Here is a 25,156-nt window from a genome sequence, read left to right on the forward strand (position 1 = left end):
ATTCTCAATATGGATCCAGGTAGAGGGAATATTTTGGATGTAATTCTGTATTCCAACAGCTTTGTACATACGGTTAAATACGAGATATTAAAAGATACTTTAGGAAGTGACCATTTCCCGGTTTCAATGGAGATGGCAAGGGGAAAGAACAAGTATGATAGAGTTGGTGGGTAACATAGGAAGTATAAACTTAAGAATACGGATTAGGATAGGTTCTCGAGTATTGTGGAAGATGCATCTGTGAGGAAAGAGATTCAGGATTATAAAAATTTTACGCAAGTTCTAATGAAAGGAATTTTAAAATCGACACCACGGAGCAAGAATAAGGTAGCAACCAATTATTGTCCATGGTGGGACCTACTCGTGTCATTACACGACACGGTCTACGACCTCGTCGTGCAATTCTCCACATTCATATTGTAATTATGTTTCTAGCCCACTTGTAATATAAATAACTATTAGGTTGCAGTCAATATGTCAAACTTTTATTACGAGCCCTAACAACTATATATTGGGATAAAATAAAATGTGTATATAATTAACAATAATTAAACAGTTTAATTTCTTTTAATAATTTTTTCAGATTAATATCATTTGATTATATAATTAACAACAATTTTGTCTAATGAACAACACAAAAAACAAAATACATACCCTATTGCTTCTAATTAAACTAGAAAAATGTATATTTTACCTGACAACTTAATATTAGGACAATGCAAAGTAACTTCCATAAAAATGGAACAAATTAAGATTAAGTAAACTGTGGAAATAACGTAAAATGAAATGTTAAATTGCCGGTTTGTTCTAAAGCTTGTAACACTGTTGCTGTTGAGTAAATCTGTATTTATCAATTAAAATGGTGCGTGGTATCTGTACAGAGTCAAAAATCCGTGAATTAGTGATTAAAAATTATTGCCACAATAAAACAATACATGAAAAAGCAGACGAACTTAATATTGCTAAAAGCATAGCGTTGAAAGTAATTAAACATTATGGAGAAATTGGGCAAATATTAGAAAAAAAAAGGGTAAAAGTTCAGGTCGTCCAAAGTTAGTTTCTGATAGAAATAAAAGAATACTTGTAAAAATCTGCAAAAAAGGAGGAAGAAATATTTTAAGACAAGTTACCGCTGAATGGAATAATAAAACTGGATTAAATATATCAAGGGAATGCTGTCGCAAATGGATTCTTAAAAGTGGATTAAAGTTTTACGAGGTTTACTTACAAGCAATAATTAAAAAATGTCGCTTTTAGAAAATTGTTGTTTTATAAGCAAAAGAAAAACCACTGTTAACAGAAAAACAACAGAAAGCCAGGCTCACATGGGCAAAATCTAAACTGTCTTGGTCAGCAGAAGACTTTTCCAGGATAATATTCAGCGATGAATCGAAATTTGCAATAAACATGAGGCATTTCATAAAGATTGTTCAAAACGTTGTGTAAAATTTCCGAAGGGAGTAATCATTTGGGACTGTATGACAGCTTCAGGATAAGGATGCTTTGAATTTATTGATGGCACCGTGAACGCCGCAAAATATCAACAAATACTACAAAACAGCATACTACCAAGTATCGTGCAGTTAAATGTTGGCGAAAATTAAATATTTCAGCAGGATGGAGCGCGTATGAGGCCAAAACTACAAAAAAGTGGTTGGCGATCAAAATATTAATGTTCTGTATTGGTCTACCAACAGTCCAGATCTGAATGTAATTGAAACAGTGTGGCACAAAATGAAACAAACTTTGAGGAACAACCCACAACGGACATTGCCAGAACTTAAAGCCAAAATAAAGCAAATTTGGGATGGATCCTGAACAGTGTAGAACCTTAGTGAATTGAATGCCCAGCCGAATTCGAGCGGTTATAAAATCTAAGGACGATGTTACTCCATATTAGAAATACAAATCGCGCAATGTCCCAATATTTAGTTGTCAGGCAAAATTTACATTTTTCTAGTTTAATTAGAAGTAATAGGATACGTATTTTGTTTTTGTGTTGTTCATTAGATAAAATTGTTGTTAATTGTCTAATTAAATGATATTTGAAAAATGTATTAAAACAAAATAATCTGTTTAATTGTTGTTAAATACATATAAATTCTATTATGTCCCAATATATAGTTGTTAGGGCTCGTAGTAAATAATAAACCGACGTGATATTAGCTAAAAGTAAACTCCAATAAAATGGCGGTTCACAAGACCCGATTTTGTCCAAGGTCTATAGAACATAAGGTTACCCAATACCGATTCTCCTCCTCTGAGAGGCAAGGTGGGTCAGTGATGTAGCTGGTTCTATGAACAACACAACACGATGCGAGGTTTAAATATTTTATATAGACTGTACCACAGTATAGGCACGTATAGGCTATCTTTTACTCTGACTGTATCGAACCAGTGACGTCAATTTGCGGGGTAATAATCGGTACTACAGAGGCATAGGGAATTATAGTCGAGCCGTCGAATTTGTGCAGTGATAAATCACCGTGACAAGTAGGTAAATTTCTTACATAGTCGGTCGCCCTGTCCGGATTCGTCAAAACAAGTGACCACACCCCTTCTGGGGGTAGCGCACTGAGCGCGTTACTGGAGACAAAAAATAATAAAAGCCGCCGACGCACTGTGAACGGTATTCATAACTTCTTATCTGACTGTAAAGGAAGGTTTATTCTCGTATAGTGTAGCTGCGCCTTATAGACCCTGGCGGGAGTAGGCGGTTACATAACGAAGGAAACGACTACCCCATTTTTTGTAAGTACCTGTCACGGTGATTTACCACTGCACAAATTCGACGGCTCGACTATAGGTAACCTTATGTTCTATAAACCTTGGATTTTGTCTAGACGGGTTTACTGTCATTTCTGGTTATTCTGTGGTCAAGGTACTTGTGGTCTTCTGTTGTACACGTCATTTCCGGACAGCCTGTATAAAGCGGTTCATCTAATTGATAAATGTCTAGAGAAGGGTATCGAAATAGTGCTATGCTGGATCCCTAGACATAGGGGTATTTTGGGGAACGAAGTGGCGGACAGATTGGCGGGTGAAGTGGGGATGCACCCTTGTATGACATTAAATTGGATTAGAGAGATGTGGTTGGAGTTCTCAAGGGTAAGGCTTTGGAAGAATGGCAGGAGATATGGGACATATCAAGTAGAACTAAGGGAAAAAGAGTCAGAGAATACAGAGAGACATCTAAGAAGAAGAAATAAAACGCACATAAAGATGTTGTTACACATTTGTATTGTCTTTATCGCGATCATACACGATCTACAAAAAAAAATAAAAGAAAAAAACGTCACAGCTAAAACAGGATGTAACGTTTAGTCCAAAAACAGGAGACATACGAAACCGTTTTCTTTCGTTGAAAAGGAAACCGTTTTTACACTACTCACACTCCTACTTTACATAACAACAAAAAAAAATTTGTTTAGGCGCCTCTATGACGTTGAGCCCAGGCCGCGGCCCCCCGACCCCGAATCAATAAATAGAGCAATAAACGGACGAAATGTACAGCGATATTTGCCGGGGGAAACCGCGACGGGGCCCAACGGTGCGACCTATTACAAAAACAAAAAAATCCTTTGTACTCTCGAGTTGTTGATGTTATTCCAAAATTGTATCAAAATTTGAACAAAATGAATTTTTTATTTATTGAACAAAGAATTTTCTTCTAACTCTTACTGCATTTAAAAATAAAAATTGATGACGCGTTTTGTGAAGGAGGGGGCTTACTGACCGCGGTACGAATGGGTGGGCTTACGATTAATTTGCGCTCTGTTTTTTTTTATTGTGTGGTTTTCACCCGCTATCGGTATGATTTATGATGCCTTGAGGGCCGTCATTAAGCCGTCAGTCGAAAGGGATTTTGGTCTTTCAATGGGCAAACCTAAAGCACGATCCCAAATCAACGAAGCTAAAACACCCAGCGCTCTGGAAACTCCAAACAAAACGGTGTAATAACTCGATTCTTTAAGACCATAATATTGGAGGAGAACACCCGAATGAGCATCAACATTTGGCCATGGATTCTTTACTTTGCCAAGTTCCAATAGAATTGGTGGTACTACTTTAAACACATCAGATACAAGCTAAAAAAACACATAAATTAATCAAATTAATACAATTAAGATCAGAATTATTTTACTTTGAATAATGGATCATTTGGTAGATGTTTCAAAGCAAATTCTCTTTGACACGTGTAACGAGGATCCGTTTTTCTTAACACAGCGTGTCCATAACCGGGTACAACTTGTCCACCTTTTAATGTTTTCCAAATAAAATCTTTTAATCCTTCTTCCGTGTATTTATCTCCAACCGATTCTCTTAATTTTTGTAACCAAACCAATACTTCTTGATTGGCTAATCCATGAAGTGGCCCAGCCAAACCATTCATGCCAGCAGAAAATGATAAATAAGGATCACTTAAAGCTGACCCAACAAGATGTGTTGTATGAGCAGAAACATTTCCACCTTCGTGATCACTAAAAAAATATTAATTACGATTTATTTAAAAATATCTTAGAATAAAATCTAACCTATGAATTGTAAGATAAAGTCTCATTAATTCAATGAAATCGGGGTTATCATAACCGAGCATGGTGGTAAAATTATGAGCCCAATCTTTCGAAGTATCAATAGCTCCAATACCGGAACCATCTTTATAAGTATTCCGATAAATGGTAGCCGCAATGACAGGTAACTTAGCGATGAGATCCATACTATCTTCATAAATGTACTCCCAATACTTGGTCTTATGTACACCGGAAGTATACGCCTTAACGAATCTGCTCTCGCTGTTCAAAGCGGTTACAGCAGCCGAAAATTGCGACATCGGATGTACCTTATTGGGGAGGTTATTTAAAAGGGTAACGACGTGAGGTGGTAATTCGGCACGATCGGCCCATTCTTTAGATAACGCTTTAACCTGAAAAGTATTTACTAAATATTTTAATTCTTTATTTGAATTTTTATTCTTACTTGAGCATCTGTGGGGATTTCCCCAGTGACTAGAAGCCAGAAAAGACCTTCTGGTAAGGGTTCGCTACCACCTTCCGCTTTGGGTAGAAGTTTTTGGCACTCCGGAATTGAATATCCTCGGAATCTGATACCTTCATCCGGATCAAGAACGGAAGTCTCACAAATGAGACCTTTAATTCCTCTCATTCCACCGTACATCTAAAATTAAATAACAAAAATGTAAATTTATATTACATTTTGTGGTATTTGTAACAATTGTAGTGTTTTGAGATTTATCAATTACGATTTTGTGTTCATAGGAAGAAAGTGTAGACTACGAAAGCCAGATGTTGCTTTCTTGTTATTCTACACATAATTCAACAACCAAACTGCATTTTCATCATTTTTGCAAGAACATTAGAAAATACAGGAACAATATTAACTGCCCTCAATTCATATAATCCTTCTGAACGAAATATAATAACTGTCTCATAAAGATTGTTCACTTCCGCCGTAAAATAAAAAGGTAGTTTTAAAGGATTTCAACAATGATACAAACATTTTGTTTTATAACTCAGTACACTTCAATCTACAATTTCCAGGCCATGGTGTTTATTTATATTGCTATAAAAGTACGTTTAGATAAGTATCTAGTTAATTACTCTAAGATGTTAGCCGATGGAAGAATACACAGTGTGTTGATTAATTATCGCAACATAGCAAGTATGCAACCAATATCTACGCGATTTGCTTATTGCAATACCAATACTGTGATATTGGTTGCATACTTGCAAATGATGACGTCGGGTACGATACTTAATTAACACACTGTACATATACTGAGTCATAACATTCTGCAACCATGGAATGTGGTCGGAAAGTAGAAAAGAAGGAAAGCGTGCATTTAACAGTTGCTCAAAAAAGAGTTATCAAAGATTAAAAAGCTTTACGTTATTCAAGTAAACCAGGTTCTGTACTAATTCGCAAGTATTTGAAACCTTGGTGGTCAGAAACATTTATCGAAACTATGCATAAGTAGTATGACGCCAAAATTTAGTAAGTAATGCATTGGTTATGGTGTTTCAACATGTGTTATAGCTGGGTTATTAACCCAGCTATTCGCCGACGAGACCGGTTTATTTCATCTTTTACCAAATAACATATAAGCAAGTAACAATGATAAAGCAGGCAAATGAGTAAGAGAATAACGGCTTTAGATATGGCAATGATGACGGTATGCATTGATTCTCGGCATACTATTACCACAATAATAGTGACTCTTTGACTTTTATGTAATGTGAGTCCTAATGGAAAATACATCGTATATATTAGTATATAAATACCACTTCACTCACCCAATCAATAAATACAAAAAAAAAGATACCAAGACGTTATTTAAATGAGGTGGTTATAACATGCTATCATGGTGGTTATTAAGAATGAGAAGAATGTAGAAAAACCACCGGAAGAATACGCACCCTTCAAAGCACATGAAATTATACTATTCAATCTGCCACTTGACATTACTTAACATTGGTAATTCATGGAAAGATCTCAAAATATCTCCATTAGCAAATAATAGGAATAATCTTCAATTTCAAGCAGAACCTGATTACACTCTCAAAAGTCTTGAAGCCAATGATTTTCACAAAGTGCGCAGGTGAAATAAATGTTACAAGAAAAGGATAAAAGATTGGCTAAACAAACACGAGGAAGATTCTAGTTTACTAAAAGGAGGAGATTCTTGCAAATGGACGTAGTTTCAAGTAAAATGAGATGCCCATGTATTTGGAAAAACTGTGGATCGGTGATGCGTAGCTCTATGGGTGCTATGGCACAATATGTAAAAAACACCAAAATATATCAGAGCACAACCAATTTATTGTATGAATAAACAAAAATAAATTGTTATATTTATTTCTTATTAATCTTTTAACATAGCTTTAATTGAAAGTATGAGTATTAATCTCTTCCTATGTAATGTAATCTAAGGTAACCTTGATGTATCAGGATTATCCGAATCAATGTCTCCTCCTTTTAGTGCGTTAAACCTAGATTAGGATGTAATTCAGTGTTCTGCGGTATGTGGTTTCGTTTGTTATGTTTATTTTGTCGTATTATCTTGTTATTCTTTGCCGATATAAGACATTCAACAACTTTTGGTGGTTTTATAAATATATTGTAGGAAAATAATTAAAGATACACGGAGGTACATTGTAAAGAAACAGTAAGGGTCGATAATAGTGTGGAATTAGTTGCCATAAAACTTACCATGATTTTATTGCTAAATTTAACATTGAATGAATTAAACCTTTGACAATATACACGAATAGCAAATAATCTGTTTTAGTGGTACACTGTTGTCTGAAATAGATGATGAAAAAATGACAACACGTAACTATGTTATATTCGAAGAAACGGTAATGGCCCTATCTCACATTAGCTGACTGTTTAGGTCGTAGCACAACTACGGCGTAGTTGGATGTTGTATTGTATTGTACATTTATACACATAAATATACGTAAGTTTATATAGATCAGGCTTAAAAATGGGCGAACCTAACACAACAACAATAAATAATGGTGTTATAATACGGTACATATACGGTAATATGAAAAGTTTTCAGCAGATCTGATCAAAACCAAAGGATGTACAGTAAGCACCTATTTACTAATAATATCATATGAAAATGTACCAGAGAACATATGTCCTCAATGATTATGCATAAGGAGTAGCTAGCGGTTTAAATAAATACTACATTGGCGAATGCATGTAATGAAAGGGTTTTTGCAAACACTAGCTTCCTTCTACAGTGTTTGAAGAAAGTGTGAATTTCAGGGAGAACGGATTATCGAAAACCTTGCAAAGAGTTCCGCTATTAACGAATTCATTGTTGAGGTTCTGAAATCATTGCATGAATTGAGGAGAAAACATATCATTTACGTAATACCGACGATTAGGCACACTAAGGTATTAATACATTTGTACCGTTTAAAATGCCAGGACAAGATGGAATTATGCAAGCCTGATTATTTCAAGGTTGCCTGTTACGTTGCTGCGTATCAAAACGTTGGCCAAATACTTCCTACAAAGTCGTTTAAGGTCAATTAATCTCTTTTCTACTAAATGTGTTAAACAGACTAGAAAATCGATATATTTATCAAGTCCCTTGCATACATCCATGATACGTCTATTGAAATGCTAAACACAGGGGCATTTGGAGGAATGTTTATTGACGTTTGGTGCTTTTAATAAAACAAAGTTTTCTGGTTTTGTGCCTGTAACATTTTGACTAGATAGGATCCTCTCTTAAACAAGGAATCGTTAAAATCAGGATAAGATTAGGTAGTTTCAAAGATAGTTCTTAAAGGTTGTCAACAGGGAAGTGTAAAAGCAAAGGTTTGCAACGTGCAGTTATCGCTTTCGTATTGGATAATAACAGGTATAACATATTTTTGGCTGTACAACTTTGAAAAGGCTGCAATTTATGCCTTCGAAGACTAGTGGCCTAGTAGAGGTGTGACTAGTGTGCGCCTAATGGGAGGACGTACAAAAGTTTTCCAATTTTACGTATTAGTAATGCAATCATCAGTCCAAGAATCATATGGCTTAGTTAGTAGCCAATTTTCTGCCATGTCGAAGCAGATTTAAATTAACTTCAAACTTCATACGATTTAATGATAAAACAACGAGAGCAGAAAGAAAGGCAAATAATAAAGTTGTTAAAAGAAATCTGGGAACTATTTAATAAAATTTGTGGCAAGAATTTGTGTACCTTCTCAACATTAAACGATTGATACAAAAATAGTAGCCCTTAACGATATTTTTGCGCGCACTTATAGCCAGCATGGTATAATACCAAGATTTGAGGAAGAGTAGATGTCAAAAAATCTTCATAACCTTTATAATCCCAGTAATTTTTAATAATGGTCATTGATGTGCAGAGTATTAACTTACAAACAGTAAAAAAAAAAATTTACTAAAGATATACTTTAGCTTATATCAAATTTAAACATTAAAAGTTTGAAGCATTTTTTATATTTTTCTATATGAGGTAGCTTTGTCAGAATTAGTCACTGTTATGGCATCGACATTTTAAATACAATAAAATCTCAGCTCCAAATCCTGGGACAACAATTTTTGCCAAGAACTTATAAAAAAATTTTAAAATTGCTAAAAAATAAGCTCTACTTTTATACATAAACATTAATTACACGAACAAATTAACATCTATTTATTAAAAAAATATATGTAGGCGGAATTCTATCTCCAATACCAAGTCATAGAATGCAGCAAATTGTGATACGAATAGTGATATTACTTCCTGACCGGACTTTGATCTTATTTGGACTTCAACATTGAATTGGTCAATATTTTTCAAATTCTTTACATTTTACAGCTCTGAAAATATATCCTCGCCATGGTATCTCAGAAAGCATTCATATCTTAAGATCAAATTTTTGTTTTATTTTTAATTAAATCTCCTTGAAATATGTTTATGGTTTTCAAGATAACATCATTCTGCAAATATGTAATAATCATAGACATATCAAACGCCAAATTTCAATATTTGTTCGAGAAAACAAATCAAATTGATCGAAAACAAATTAATTTATTATTAATTATATCTATATCGTATTATACTAACATGATTGAGTATTCTCTTTGATATTCGTTGACACCACATCATGTATTCGATTAAGATAACAAGATTCTGATTGAGCTATAATACATTTTATAATTTTTTTATACTCAATTACAAAACAGAGGTAATAAATATATTTGCAAAATAAAAAGCTCGCAGAGTAAAAGTTAAATTTTCATTATTAACTAAATTTATATTATTGGTTTGAGTTGGCTCGAGTAATGACATCCGCGATATTTCTTTATCTAAATATGCTCCTCCTTTTTGAAAACAAATAAAACTTGATACTTGAAGATAAATCATTTTTCCGAATAGCCTCTTTCTTCCAGACATCTTCAAATTCAATCTATAAGATTTACAAAGAATTAACCAGTTTTAAATTTAACACGTTTCGGTTATCTGCCATCATTAGAGTCTACTACAATAAATTAAAATTTATATATTGTTTGCGTTATAAATATAAATAGAATTGAAAGTGACCTTTATAAAAAGAAGAAATTGTTTTTGCTGACATCGTTAACCGTGAATAATAACCGTGAACAATATCAATAGTATTGCAAAATGATTAAATGTATAATTAAAAATTTTATCTAAGTACACACTCTTTATTTTAAACTTTTAACTGTTAAGATTTGATTATACACCGCGGTCAATGAACACGTTAAAAAAGATTATTAACAAATCTTTGACCGTGATCGCCTGACTTTGAAACTTAAAAAACATTTTTCAACAAATTAATACATTTTATGAAATAACTTTTTTTATTACCTGTAGTTAAACTTTAGTTTTATTGGTTTACCACAATGATGAGATCATTTGAAATAAACATGTTTTTGATGTCATATTTTTATTTATCATAAAAAATCATATCGATAGGAGTTAAAATTTATTTCAAATTGATTTTTAGACATTAAGTATTTTTAATAAACACAATATAAGGTTCTAAATGAAATAAATATGCAAACAAATTATATAAGAGCACCTTTACCTCAATCTATTATTGTCAATAATAAAAAGCAATTAATCAATTTAATTGAACTTATGAAATTACGTCTAGATCTAAATGAATCATTTATATAAAACAATAGATCTATTTATTTTTGAAATAAATTTCAAGGATAGTCTCGGAATGCGTAGATATGTTTTAGATAAAGAAGTCATAAAAATTGCGCAACATTAAAGTGTGAAATAAGCTAAATGCAGATATGTATAATTATTAGATTAGCAAATAAATTTTTTTGGAAGTATTTATTAGCGTGCAAATAAAACAACCTACGTTTTAACCTAAAAATGTGATAATAACAATTTAAATAATTCAACTCAAGGTAATAATAAAAATTTTTAAATTTATTCTAATCTTAAGAATCGATTTTTTTTTGATTTTAATTATGATGACCTAGACACATCCCTGCGGATAATTTATCTTATCTAAAACAATGTCACACATTTTTTTACGATAAATCTGCAACCATAACATCTGTCTTATAAATTAATCTTATCTGCAAGACGAGGCAATCCCGGATTTTGGTAGATCAATTTCCCTTGTTATCTCACCTTATTGAACGTAATCTCAATGGAAATCGATAACAACTGCAACTTAAACACGTCATTCCCCTTCATAATCTTGCGCAATTTAATATCTTTTTCTTACATAATTTTATTGTTACATTATTAATTTTTAAACGTATGAAACATTACTTTTTATATCATAACAAAACTCTCGAAAATAATTATCAATTTGGAGAATTTTGATTTGATTCTAAAAATATGTCCGCATTTGGTGTTACATCAAGGAAAGTATAAAAATATTTTTATCATACTACATCTGTTTTGTTGTTCAGTTAAAATAAAATCACGTACCATCTGATATAATAAACAGATAAATACAACTATTAAAAGACCTACTTTATGAGAACGATAAGGGCTTATTAAGACGTCAAATATCTACGAAATTATGACCTCCAAAATTTCAAACATTTCCAGCCATTAAATAAATAGAATAGAATTGATAATAAAAACACTCAAATTACATAACTGATTTTAAATTTTCATACATTTTGTGTTGTATTGACGTGTTTTAGTCAATATTTAAAGGTCATAACCCGAACTTTAAACCAAAATCTGAATGAACCAAAACAAATTTAGAGGAGTTCTAATAATCTCTTGTAAATAACAATTCAGCTTTGAAATTTTTTTTTTATTTGCAACTCGTTGAAATGCTGATTACGTGATAACTGGAATAGAAATAGACTAAAATGTTGAAATGTGCAAGTCGACGAATTATGGTCAATGAACAACTATTTCCAGTATGATTGAATAAAGATATATTACGAGCATTATTGAGCTGTGTGCTTTAAAAAACACAAGGCACCGAAATAAGTAAATAATTCAAAAGATAATTAAATCCATTCTATAAGAAACAATAAAAAAAAATTAGATCAAAGATATTTAACAAGAATTTTTGTGAATATTAAGACCACAAAGGAACAAACCATCCAGAAAGTCATCAGAACGGGTTGCAATGCAAATGGGTTAACGTTACTATCGGTGCAATTATACACATTATATTTTCTCGGAACATTATGATCTGTCTGAAATGTTCAGAACATTGAAAAGATGATAAATAATGATAATACTATACAACAAAGATGGGAAAGATGCAAAAAATAGGCTCTACTCAGATTTTAGGATGATCCAGAAAGTTCAAAGCTCACCGTCCAAAAGGTATGTACGCACTTTAACTCTTAATGCTCCGCAAGATTAGACTACTTGCTATGCAATTTGTATTACGAATTTAACCTTAGAAAATAAGTAGAAAATTTCAGTATACCGTGTCGCCTATACTCATCTTAGTACAATCACCAGTATCGTACAACATCAAGTGCTTCTTCTATCTCGGATATGGGAGCAACCAGTATTTTCAATACCATGTCGTAAATTTTGGAGAGAGTCGTTGCGGAAAAGTGGTTACTTGGAACGCTATCGTATTCTGCCTTAAAGGGCAGATCAACATTTACAATCAAGATTTCCATCACGATTTCCAATCAAGATTTAGACCTAGATACAGTTATGCATCAGTAATTTCAGCAAATAGAATGAAGAACAACGGAACCAGGATGTTGGTAAAGGAAGTAAGTGCCATAAATTCACTAATATTAATTTATTATATTAGCGTCTAATTGACATTTCCAATACTACAAAAAAAAGTTTGACTTTGCTGAAAAACCTTTGCTGATGATTTGGAGATAGTGTAAAAATAAAGATAAAGAGATAGTGAAGAAAGAGTTTTGAAGAAGAAAAAGTTACTAAGCCCAAGTAGAAAACAATACATAAATATTATCATCAACATAATCCATCTAGTAAGGTAAGCCAACCTAACATAAACCGTTGTTTTCGTGTATGTAAATACAAGATAATTTCTATTTAATGACTATTACGAAATATCACACCACGTGAAGCTAAGCACGTGCTATCTAGGGTTGATTCAGGTTAATAAAACGGGCCACATCACTAAAGGACTCAAGCAGGTGTGATACACGACCTTGTTCAAAATATACCTAAAGCATTCGGGAAATAAAACGCAAAAGTATGTGTATTCCGCTAAACGACAGCATCATATACACACTGTGTTTCGTCAACGGCCAAATAGTAATCTTACAAGGCCAGCAAGATATGGAATACATAGCCAGGAAACTCATACAGGAATACAGTGAATGGGACCAATATGTGTGTGGGAAGACAGACCTTGACCTAACCGGTATGGTTAGGGGAGTGCATAAAATATACCAGTAAGTATAAATATTTGGGAGCACAAATAACCAGCGACGGAACACTAGATTGTACCATAAAGGATAAAAACGTACAAGGCAGAAGAGCATGGAATATTGTGGAATAAACGCTTATGAACAAGAATAACATCAAAACTATAATACGATAGTAAAGATCATAATAACATGCAGTAATTAATAATAACTAAACCAGCTAAGATGGTACGGACATATACTAAGAATGTCAGGGAAGTTATCAAAATAAATATGGCAATGGACGCCCACAGGAAGAAGAAGGAGAAAGCAAAATAGAAGAGGACCTTTGCATGGCAAAGTAGAAACTGGAAATATACGGTACGCTTATTTTCAGACACCAATGACATTCTGGGCGTTATAGACTGTAAACTGTTTTTCAATGAATTTTAGTATCCTCAAGATATCTTGTGAGCATATTCTGGTGCCAATCCGATTTTCACGAGACTACACTTTAGGCATAACACAAAATCATGTTACTAGCACTTAAATTAATCGCAATGGAGACCTGAGTTAGCGTATTTAGTTAATTCATCATACAAAATTCAGAAAAATGCCTTTTTTGATTCGATCTTGATTACAATGTTCAAGACGTTGTCCAAGAAGTTCTTAAATGTTAATTATACTCTCAGATTGTTTGTAGTGTTTCATTATTCACTTTTTATTTTCTCATCCTTTTGATTGAAAATATTTCAATTTTGTTAAAATGTTGATTAAATTTATGGCTATTGTCTGTTGATTGATGAAGTACGCCCTGTTCTGGTTGTATAAATTTCTTAGATAAGATTTATTTATGGCATGCGCAGCGTTAATTACCTTAGCGCATAATCATAAAAGATTATATAAGCGTATCATCCTATATTGAAGGTTATTTTGGTAGGGTATGAAGTGTTTATTTTATTACTTTTAAAACGTGTAAGATGTTTCCATACATCTGTAAATGTTTTTCTATATAATTTGTTATAACCCAACAGCAATCAATGATTTTCTTCGTAAACGCTGGAATGCTTTAATAATGATAGTAATTCTTATAGCAATAACAGATGCTATACAAGAAATGCTATATAATGCTAGGTTCTAGTACTTTCGATTTATTGCTTGCTGCTGAACATAATTTAAACTTTAACTTTTTCCACCCTGCTGGTGACATTTGCCATATTTACAGGGCTTTACTTACTCCGCCTATCCATATTTTTGCTCTTAATAATTCCTATGAAATGATTTACACAATGTGGATGTAAATGGGGAACGAAGCGATAATCATAAATTCTGGAAGGTATGTCCAATCATGAGTTCTTTCGAAAAGTTGGGTTGGTAATCGAGGAAAATCTATGCATTGTCGAATCAATAATTCCATTCAATGCACAACTTATAGTGAAGCAATAACTAAAAGGAAAGCCAAATCCGTGGGTAGTATAAGCGGTCATGTTTCGTGGTGCTTCTGGTATCATACATCGATTGATTGTATACCAAGGGTCTACTATGATAGATCGTTTAATCTAACCAGTAGAATTCCAGAGCACGAAGGACCCAAAATATTTTGTGATAATTATTTTATATCACTATTAATACTGGAAGAATTATTAGAAAAAGGTGTTTTCGTGGCAGAAACCATACGCTGCAATAGACTTGAAAAATGTCCCCTGAGTTTGAAAATGAGCTAAAGAAAAGTAAACGTCTTAGCAACGACTTATTTGTTAATGATGAATAAATAGCAGTAATTTGGTGGAATGATAATAAAAACGTAAAAATGGCATTAAATATCATAGGCATTGAACCTTGAACCATCTTGCCACCTCATCCTGAAGATGAAAGATGATGGGACAAAAGGAAAGTATAATATTTTTATGGGAGGGGTTGATAAGTAGGTTTTTTTAATTGCAATGTATCGTACTTTCATTAGATCATGAAAACAGACTTTGAGGATAATTTTCCATTACTTCCATTTAGCCATTTGTAACAATTGGTATCAATATTAGTTACAATATCAGTCTGAAATAGAGCGGGAAGGAGTAATAAAAGAGGAGAGGATGGATTTGTTGGAGGTTACTGCAACAATCAACAGCAAAAGGATTGGCACTTTCTGATAGCCTAATTAGTGCATCGAAACGAGGTAGACAAGTGCTAGATTCACAAGTGCCAATAAAGCGCAAAAAAGTCAGTATTCAGTAACTTAGTCTTCGCAGAACTGCGTTCTCCTCGTTCGTAGATAAAACCTGAATTTCATTTATACAGGGAAAATTGTATACAATACTTTTGCGGTTTTTGATTTACTATAACATTTATTTTTATGCTGTTTTCAAATAGTTGGTAATTCTGTAGGAAAATTGCTATGACTAAAATCACATATTCTTATCTTTTTTTGGAAAAATCCTTCAACTGCAAGTGACAAGTGAGATCAACTGAACACATACGATCTCTTTTAATGTAAACTAATACTTTAAAGTGAGATACAAGAATGAAATGTTCTGTAAGCTTGTATAATCATGGTAAATATTTAGAGATTACAGTTGACTCATAGTGAACACAAAATGGTACTTCAGCTGTATACCTATTTGTGATTTTTTTAAACAAACCAGGCCTTAAATAAGAATATAATTTTAAACATAAAACATGAATGCATATAAATAATTTAATCTTGGAATGATACAAATAATGAAAAGATGTAGCTAACAAATCTTCAATAGCGAACTTATTATATTTCCTGTACATACCAATATTGTTATTTGTGACTCAATCAGCTAAACTGATAGCCTTTGTTATATTGATAAATTTTGATGTAACTAATCTTTTAAGAATACTCGAAATAAATAAGCTATTAATAATTCGTATTACACCACTCAAATTTTGCGCTGAAATGTTTAATTTCTGGAATCGGGTTATTATAATTACTTTTTATAATTTATTTATCTTAAAAATGAGTCTAAACTTGTATTACCGTAAACTAGTGTGTAAGTATAATTCATACTGATTTTATGAAATTTTGTTATAACACAATGTTGATCATTAACGCACGTGTGTATCCATTTTTTGTTATTGGAACAGATGCGTTTAAATCTAGACAAGAATATTTACTCAAAACACTAAAATTATTGCAATAACGTTGAAGTTTGGACAGAAGATATCAACGGACCGTAAATATTTTGATAACGAAAACACGTTTTGAATAAGATTTTAACTTACCATATCTACGGTTACTTCTCCAACTTTGGTATTTCCATGAGTTTTACGGAATTTCTTTACTTTTTCCTGTTCCTTGGGAACTTTCGTTGACAACACCGCCTTTAAATCCGTCGATGTACTGCTCATTTGCCTCAAAATCGTGGATATTTGAGGAATAATTCTCTAAAAAAAATACAAGAAAAAGATATAAATAATTTGTGTGAAATTTCTTACTGAAAAAGTATTTGAAATAATATATTTTCTCAAAATCATTGTAATTGAAGGTTTAAAAATGATTGACGTTTCATACAAAAAAATTTTAAATTCCGCGAATTCTAAAATCAATTCAAACCACAAAAATAAACATTTTCTTTCTGAGAACTTAACAATTTCATACAATCTAGCGCGTATTTTCCATTTTGGGAAATGATGCAAGAAACCACAATTACATATACATATAAAGAGTCAGAATAGTTTTAATCTTATCGTGACATGGTCAATATGTTTTTTTTTTAATCATTTCATTTAATTTGTTCAATTCAATAATAAATGAATGCTACTATAATAAAAAAAAAAAGGAGAGGTCGTGATTACGATTTGCAAAAAATAAAATTTATTTTCCCCTCCAAGGTTACAATAAATTTTCTGCCTTATTTCGCTAAAAACGTCAGAAACACGTGTTCGTAATCATACTATTTCCTTTCGGACAAACACGCATATGACACGTCAGATTATAAAGACGATGAAATAAAAAACCTCGGCGCTTACGTAATGTAATAAAACAAAAGGTAAAGTTAAAGTGGGTTACAATGCGATTATGGTGAATAAAATAAGTGGTCCACGAGAGTCTGGTGATCATCTTCGTCAATAAGAAATGATCAAACACAATCTCCTCAGAGTCCAAAGGACGAACTGTGGGGAATCCGCGGCGTTTAATATAACGACTCGAGGTCAATCGCAGCGACACTAGTAGGTCGTCGTTTTTGAAGGACCTTTTGTAATAAATTTTATTTTTAAACGTCGTGAACGAGGTACTGAATTATTGCTAGGCGCCTCTAAACCTTTTTGGCACATGTATCTTAGTTTAAAAATATTCAAATCAAATAGTACAAAGTTTCAAACGTTCCAAAAATAAATACTTAAAATTATTTTATTATTTACAGATAAAGTAGAGAATTGAGCATTTCGAAGAGATTATTCCCAAATTATTCATTTTGCCCAACACATTTTCACAAAAGCTTAAATACGTTCTCTTAACATTCAGCTTTATTTCCTGCAATCAAAGAAAAATAAAGTATTTAAAGTAACTATTCAAATTTAGTGTTAGTTGATCGAGAAACAATTTAAAATGAATTCTAACTGTTCCTTAACATAGTTAAAATTCCTTCTCTTTACAACGTTAAGCATTTTACGTATTTCTTTGGTGTTGAGATGTATTTGCTTTTCTTAATACATAAAGAGGAGTCATTATTGTTGCTTCTTTCAACATTTATCAGTATTTAGAATGATTAAAGAATTGATTATAAATAACACGTAACAAGTTTATACACTTTTCTTGTAAAAATTTCTAAAAATGTTAGCAAAAATGACATTACTAAGAAAAATTTTCATGCCTAGTAAAAATAGACAGCTTTGTTGTATTGGCAGATGAAAAGTTCTAAACACGATAAATGGTTTGCAAGACATTATGCTATAAAACTAAAATCCCTCGATTGATTAATTTTGCGCAATCATACAAACAGCAAATAAAGGTGTTAAATTTAAAATCATTCCAATGATTTGCCAATTTAAAATTTGTCATCGAATGACGCCAATCATTTTAATGTATCTAAATTTAGATTGCAGTACTTAATCTATCTAAGGACTCTATTATAGTGTTTTTTACCTGCGCCATCTATTAAAATCTATTACTACTAAATAAATTTGACATTTCTTTTTCACATTTTTTTTTAATAAAATAACGCATTTCAAGGACTTTTTACAAGGACGCATTTCTGGCGTGACACAAACCTTTATCGTACGTTGATGCCTATAGCCATTTATCGGGCGTATTCACAATCTTTTTATCTAGCCAATCTTTAAGATTTGTTTGCTGAGAAATAATCTAGGGATTTCTTTGAATTTAATATTGTATGCAGATATGTTGTTACATTCTTTTAGGGATATGAGGAAAAACAGTTCGATAATTTTAATCTAATATTTATTTACTCCTGCTTAAGATATAAGAAATGCTTGGACTTTATGTAACCTTCTTCCTTAACAAACATTATGAACGATTTAATAAATGAACTCAATCAAAATAATTTTTGTTTAACCTCCTCATGGATAAAATCGTAGAGGAAATAACATCCTTAAATGTGATGGGCACCAAGAGAGTTAGTATGGTGTGTTAATATGGCTATCTCCGTTGATAAAATCAAGTCCATGACTACTGCAAAGATGCAATTTAACTATTTAGGCGTACACATATCTAGCGGCCATGATCCAATGAAAGAATTGAGGAACCAAATTAATGAAGCATCCACAACATCAGTATGTTCAAGAAACATAATCAGGTCGAAATCAGACCTGTATAAGACCGATAATGACATACGGAATAGAAGTGAGGGCAAAAACAAACAAAAGAAAGAGCATGCTACGAGTGGGCGAGATGAAGACACTAAGATCAACTGCAGGGAAAACGAGAATGGACAGAGTGAGAAATTCAGATATTAGAGATCAATGCAACGGAAGATACAGCGGAAAAAAACAATGGCAAGCTAAGCCTTGTTGTGGAGTTTCCTGAACTCCAACCAATACGTTTCTAAAGCCAGAGCAAACCAGTATTAACACAATTTTGAGCTTGGACGAAACTAGTATTTCTACAGTCCAAACCCAACTCAAAATTCTGGCCTGGAATAGTTAGAAAAAAGTTAAGTATGTTGAGAATAAATCTTCAACTAGACAGAGATGCTCATCCAGAGACTTGATTTAAGTCCCTACGTCATTTGAGATAAATATAAAACAATCCCTAACAAAATGATGAGAAAAGTGTCAAAACATAGGAAACTAAAGAGATGACAAGCTGTTTAGTCGGTACTTTATGGACGATCAAGTTATATTGGTAGAAGATCAAATGAACGCAGAATATATGCTTCGGAAATTGTATGAGTAGTATACATAATGGTTGGGGGCTTTCAATAAATCTCAATAAAACGGAATAACTGGTCATAGGAGGAAATGGAAACGACTTGTCAATCCAGGGGATGAATATTAAAAACTCCAAAGCCTATAATTAGCTTGGAATTAAAATATCGAATACCTGCTACCAGATGCTACCAGCTGCTACCAGATAATTAAGTGGTGTTCTATAGAGCGAACAAATAGCCCAGCAAACTAAAATCCGAATATATAAGACGGTAGTGGAAAATGTATCTATGGATCCGAACAATGGGCCATGAATAAAAGAAGCAATTGAAGAATAAACGCTGATGAAATGGACTATTGGAGGAGAAGTTGCCAGAAAATAAGGATGGATCGAGTGAGAGTATAGATTAGTTGTTCCAGGGATAGGACCAGGTTGTATTAAAACGGCAATTTTCTTATTTCACCCAAATTAATTTAGGTTAACAACTTTTTCCACGTTTACTAACTGGATCGAACAAATTCTCCTGCTTCAGTATAGATTAGCACACTAGAAACCATAGATGTAAAGAGGCTACAATGGTTCGGACATATTCAGCTGATGATGAAAGATGGCCAAAGAAAATGATAAACTGATACCGCCAAATAGAAAAAAACGAGGAAGAACAAAGCGGTCATTGAGAGTGCATGGAAAGGATTAAGTGAAGGCGACAGGCGAAATAGAAAAAAATTAAACCTAGGATGCGAGAAACGGCTATAGACTGTAAAAATGGTTCAACAAATCGAGAAATCGCAAACTATGGAAGTTATGGCGGAGTTCAGAAGAATTGAATTTATGGGTGACTACAATGGTCTTGATGATGGACTTCGGTGACGATGCTTACAATGAAGATGTATAAATAGATTTCGGATATTGCCTCTCTTGGGCGGTTTAAAATATAAGCAACCGATTCGGTTATGAATGATGCTTTGCTCTCTGATCTTACTGGTCCTATTGACTGATTTGTATATATTGGAAAAAGCCCCTTTTACACGTTGTACAACGGGCTAAATGTGTGTCATATTCTTCGCCTCTATAAGTGCTTATTGTAGCACTATTTTGGTGTCGCAGCTATTTTAATGTCAGAATTCTTCCCTTTTTTACAGCTAGCTAATGAAGTTTGTTACAAGAGTAGATGAAGCGGTTTCCGTCATAATATCTGCACAATTTAGGATTGAATTCTGATCAGATGCAGATCAATTTTTTGTCGGTTAGTCACTAATCACTTCTAATAATTGAAACGTGTATCGACTAACTTTATGTGAACATGTTCAGATATTATGTTATACGATCTTTTCGACAGATTCTAAAACAGCCTTTGGTAGCTTTGGAAAGTGGTTGATCTTATTACGACATTAAAGCAATGGTCGCACCAATTGAGTCGACTCCGATACTTTCAACATTTATCATGCTCCATTTAGCTTCAAGTATGTATTTCCATTAAGCATCATTGTCCACCTTATCTTTTTCCACACGGTAACTTTCCATTCTCAATTATAGATTCGAGATGTGTTTCCAACATTTAGCCACCAAGCATATAGTTTCTTTTGGAATCTTACCCAGTTTAATATTATTTTTACTGAAGTGCAGAAAAATAGCTTCTAATTAATGAGGATAATTGCTTAATTTTGCTTACTTTTGTAGGAGTTTATACACAGCCCATTGTAAGTTGTAGCTAAACGAGGCCATTTTTTTAATACTCGAAGTACAAGTATGTAATACTCAAGTACTCGTTTTTAATACTCAAGTATTTTAGGAAATGGATATAAATCAATGACACTGTTGTGTAAGTGTAAACGACCTCTATAACTATTTTCAATAAAAATTATTCGACTAAATATGATACGATGTTCCATAAAAATAATGAAATTAGCATCTATTTACAATACAACAAGAAGTGAGGTAATCATCTCAAAATACATATATTTTTGGCCTTCATTTACGTATTGAATATCAAATCTGTAGTAGCTGTACAATTAAAGCTGTAAACCGTAATAAAATAAAATTTTGAATTGAAACCATGAATAAACCAATTAACATATAGCCTACAGTTGTAAGGAGGTGTGTAAATGACGTCATAAATGCCCCACCCACTGGCAAACGAAGAAGAACAGGTATTTGGCAGTCCATTAGAGTTTAGTGCCCGTGGACTCAATGTAGACCCGACTACAAAATGTCACATTTAAAATCATTTCTTCCTAGATACATTTTATTTATATCCAAAATCTTTTAATAGATGGTGCTAGTTGAACTATATCTATCAGAATAATGTAAAATGGAAAAAAATATTAGTATAATAATAATCCATAAAAGCATTTATTAAATATATTGTATACTTTTGTGTTCTGCAACGCTTCGATCGTAAGGCGTTGCGTGCATTTTTATCATAAATTGCAACAAGTATTTGTTGTTATAATGATATTTGTTCTTTTATTTCACAAACTTCATATTCTATAAACACATAAGAGATGAATTTGTCCTTATTCGTTAGATGTGATTTCTGTTGTTGGCAACATTCAATACCAATCAAAACAGTAAACCTCAATGTAAGTAAAGTAGATTATTCTTAATTGATTGAAATTGGCGCCAAATCGGATTCCATGCTTGAAGACTTAACTAATGCCATGTCAAAACTGCATAAACGACATTTACTTGCTTTTTCAGAAAAGAAAAAACTGTCATCAATGTTGCTTGGATGCAGATTTAAAAATCCTGTTGAACGGCGTAGCTAAGTAAAAAGTGACCATTTTGGCGTTTACGGCGTTTTGGTTTGGCAGGGTCGATATCATTACTAACAATTGGGAAAAAATTCTAATACTGATAAGATTGATGTAAAATTGTACTATGTACTATCAAAATCATTAAAAAAATAAAATTCAATATAGATGAAATTCTTTAAATTTTTTATAATCTATTTTTGAATTGATTTTTTACAAGATTAAATGAAAAGATAAAATAAGTCCATTTTAAACAATAGGCAATTAAAAATTTAATTAAATTCTTACTCTTTGATATAAAAAAACATTTGTCTCAAAAAAATGTAGAAAATTCTCGACCTTTGATTATTACAATATCTCTAAAAAAGTTTCACTTTTTAAACGTTTCCAAGCTATATTTATAAAATTGGATCACATCCAGACACAAAAAGATTTTCCACAACACAAAAACATAACAATTTTGTTTAATAATAATTTTAGTTTTTAATTTAAAATTATACAAAATAACTTAAATCATTGGAATTGCAAAAAAAAAACATCTAACGTAACTCAAATTCTTTTTTAAAAAAACATTTAAAGCATTTTTTCCCGTTTTGTAGTTCACATACAGGTTGTTTGCAATAAATTTAAATTGACTCATCAAAAATGAATAAACATCGAAGAAATTATATTCGAAAAAAAAAACTAATAATAAAAAATCAAATTATCCACCTAGTATTAAGTAACTCTAACATTGGCACTATAACTGTAAATCTAATTTAACTTTGAACTTTGATCTGGAGAAGTTTAGGCGCCTCCATACAAAAAAAAGACTTTGAACAATCCAATTTTACTACCAAATGACTTTATAATGAAGCAACGAAACAAAACTCTTAAAAGCAATAAATTCAATTCAAACATTTCTTTTTTTTTATTTTTTCTTTCTGAATGGACGAGTGGTATGACGTCGATTCGCTTTGAATTTTGAGAGCAAAACCTTCACGAAACGTATTTATAGATGATCTCGTGATTTCTTACGGTTGCCGTTAAATTTAGAATTTTCGGTCGAAAATATTTAGTTTTCAATACTTATAGTATTGAACATTTAGTTTTCGTTACTTAATCTCCCGGTTAAATTATTACAAAAGCACCTCTAACAAGTGAATTGAAACGTGGATGTTTCGTAACCATTCGTGTCCATTAAGCGTGTGATATTGACATTGAAAATTTATGTTTGTGGTATTCATAAAGTAATATGTAAGAAGGTTTTAACGATTTGTATTATTACTTATCATGAATCTAGATATTTTAGAAAAAAAACTTCGGATATAACGGATAATCCAACTCGGCTTATTTCCTTAATAGCTCTATTTCATGTTCATATCTTATAATGATAAACTTGGGATACTCCCAGAGTTGTTTTAATTGTTATTCCACGCTAGATTGTTATATATTATTATTGAACTAAAAGGGTTTAGCCGTACGTCTCTTAAGACGGCTAAATTCGAATGTTTATAGTTCTAGGTCTAGTGTTAGTTCTAATCCTACTGTTAGTTGTTCTTTAGCACTGGATTTTTGTATATTTTTATTGAACTAAAAGTAAAAAATTTTCATATAACGTACTTTTGACTATAACGGACACTTCCTTCCCCGTATTAATCCGTTATATAGAACTTTTAATGTATTTTGTTGTTATTGTAAATATAATGAGTTAAACGTGTCGACTTGATTGCGTATTGTTTTAGTTAACGACATAGTTAACATTATTTATGTTAAAAGTAATCAATTATAATTTAATTTAAAATTGTTTATTATAACTCTGATAAACAACAAATTATTTTACGATAACATAAATAAATAGAATTTTTTTACCAAAAAAAAAAAAGAAACTTTTGATTATCACTGTACATGTTTTGAAAAACTCTATAGGGTTGATCAAAAGTTTGCTTTATTATTAAAAACCGCGATAAAACGTTTTAAAAATGAATGAATTCTTTTATATCTTATTAAATTAAAACTTAATCCTCTTTTATTAATTTATAATCTATTAATACATTTTCTAAACTATTAAACATGTTACGTAACTCGAAATTCGACTGTATTTAAATAAAATAATGATTTTGTGGTCGGCTTAAGACCGTTTTAGGGTCGATACTTGAAGGGTTTTGCTTCGCCCCCCTTTTTTTCAGTCAACCCTTATGTAACGACGCTTTCAGAAAAAAAAATCTCGCCAAAACACCAAAAAAATGATTAATTTTGAAATTTAAAAAGCGCTCAAATTTTCTGAACACGTTGGTTGACACGTTTCACGTTGAATTCGAAGAGATAAATGCATTTCCAAGATCGCGTATTAAATTTGGGGTTATTGAAAAAAGCCCAATAAGAAAAAAATTGTAAAAATAATACTTACTTGCGATTCTTGGAGCTTTGTAGTGGTAAAACGAAACAGAGCCATTTTTGAAACTGGATTTTTTTTCGTTCACAATTCTTCAATTTCTGTACACAAGTGATGAGAAGCGGTCAGTAGCTTTCGTATGGCGTAAATGCGCCCACCGTGCGTGTAAAGCAGTCCCCTCAACGATACGAAGACCGAATGAAACGGCCCCGTTCGTAGAGAATTTTGTTCGAGAAACGCATGCGCATTAAACAAGATACATAAAACGATTTTTGCCAAAGTGTTTGATAACCATTGATAAAGATACCAATATCCACCCATAATCATCGGTTGAATATG

The 25,156-nt window shown here is 32.2% G+C and overlaps 1 protein-coding gene across 1 annotated transcript; it reads right to left on the bottom strand.

Moving 5' to 3' along the window:
- Positions 1 to 3,221: 3,221 nt before the first annotated feature.
- On the bottom strand, positions 3,222 to 25,023 carry LOC111416838 (citrate synthase). The gene is made up of 6 exons (XM_023048940.2): positions 24,833 to 25,023; positions 16,585 to 16,746; positions 4,978 to 5,175; positions 4,536 to 4,924; positions 4,145 to 4,481; positions 3,222 to 4,088 (listed from the first exon to the last, which is right to left on the bottom strand). Exons 1-6 carry the CDS (start codon positions 24,875 to 24,877, stop codon positions 3,819 to 3,821), a joined length of 1,401 nt encoding a protein of 466 aa, XP_022904708.1. The 5' UTR covers positions 24,878 to 25,023; the 3' UTR covers positions 3,222 to 3,818.
- Positions 25,024 to 25,156: the final 133 nt, after the last annotated feature.

Source organism: Onthophagus taurus, chromosome 6 (genome assembly GCF_036711975.1).
Source record: "Onthophagus taurus isolate NC chromosome 6, IU_Otau_3.0, whole genome shotgun sequence".
NCBI lineage: Eukaryota > Metazoa > Arthropoda > Insecta > Coleoptera > Scarabaeidae > Onthophagus > Onthophagus taurus.

Excerpts from the sequence above, each read along its gene's own strand:
- LOC111416838 (XM_023048940.2), bottom strand. The coding sequence starts at position 24,877 with ATGGCTCTGTTTCGTTTTACCACTACAAAGCTCCAAGAATCGCAA. Across the intron at positions 16,747-24,832 it reads CAAAGCTCCAAGAATCGCAA|AGAATTATTCCTCAAATATC; the intron begins GTAAGTATTATT and ends TATTTTTTTTAG. Across the intron at positions 5,176-16,584 it reads GAGAAGTAACCGTAGATATG|ATGTACGGTGGAATGAGAGG; the intron begins GTAAGTTAAAAT and ends ATTTAATTTTAG.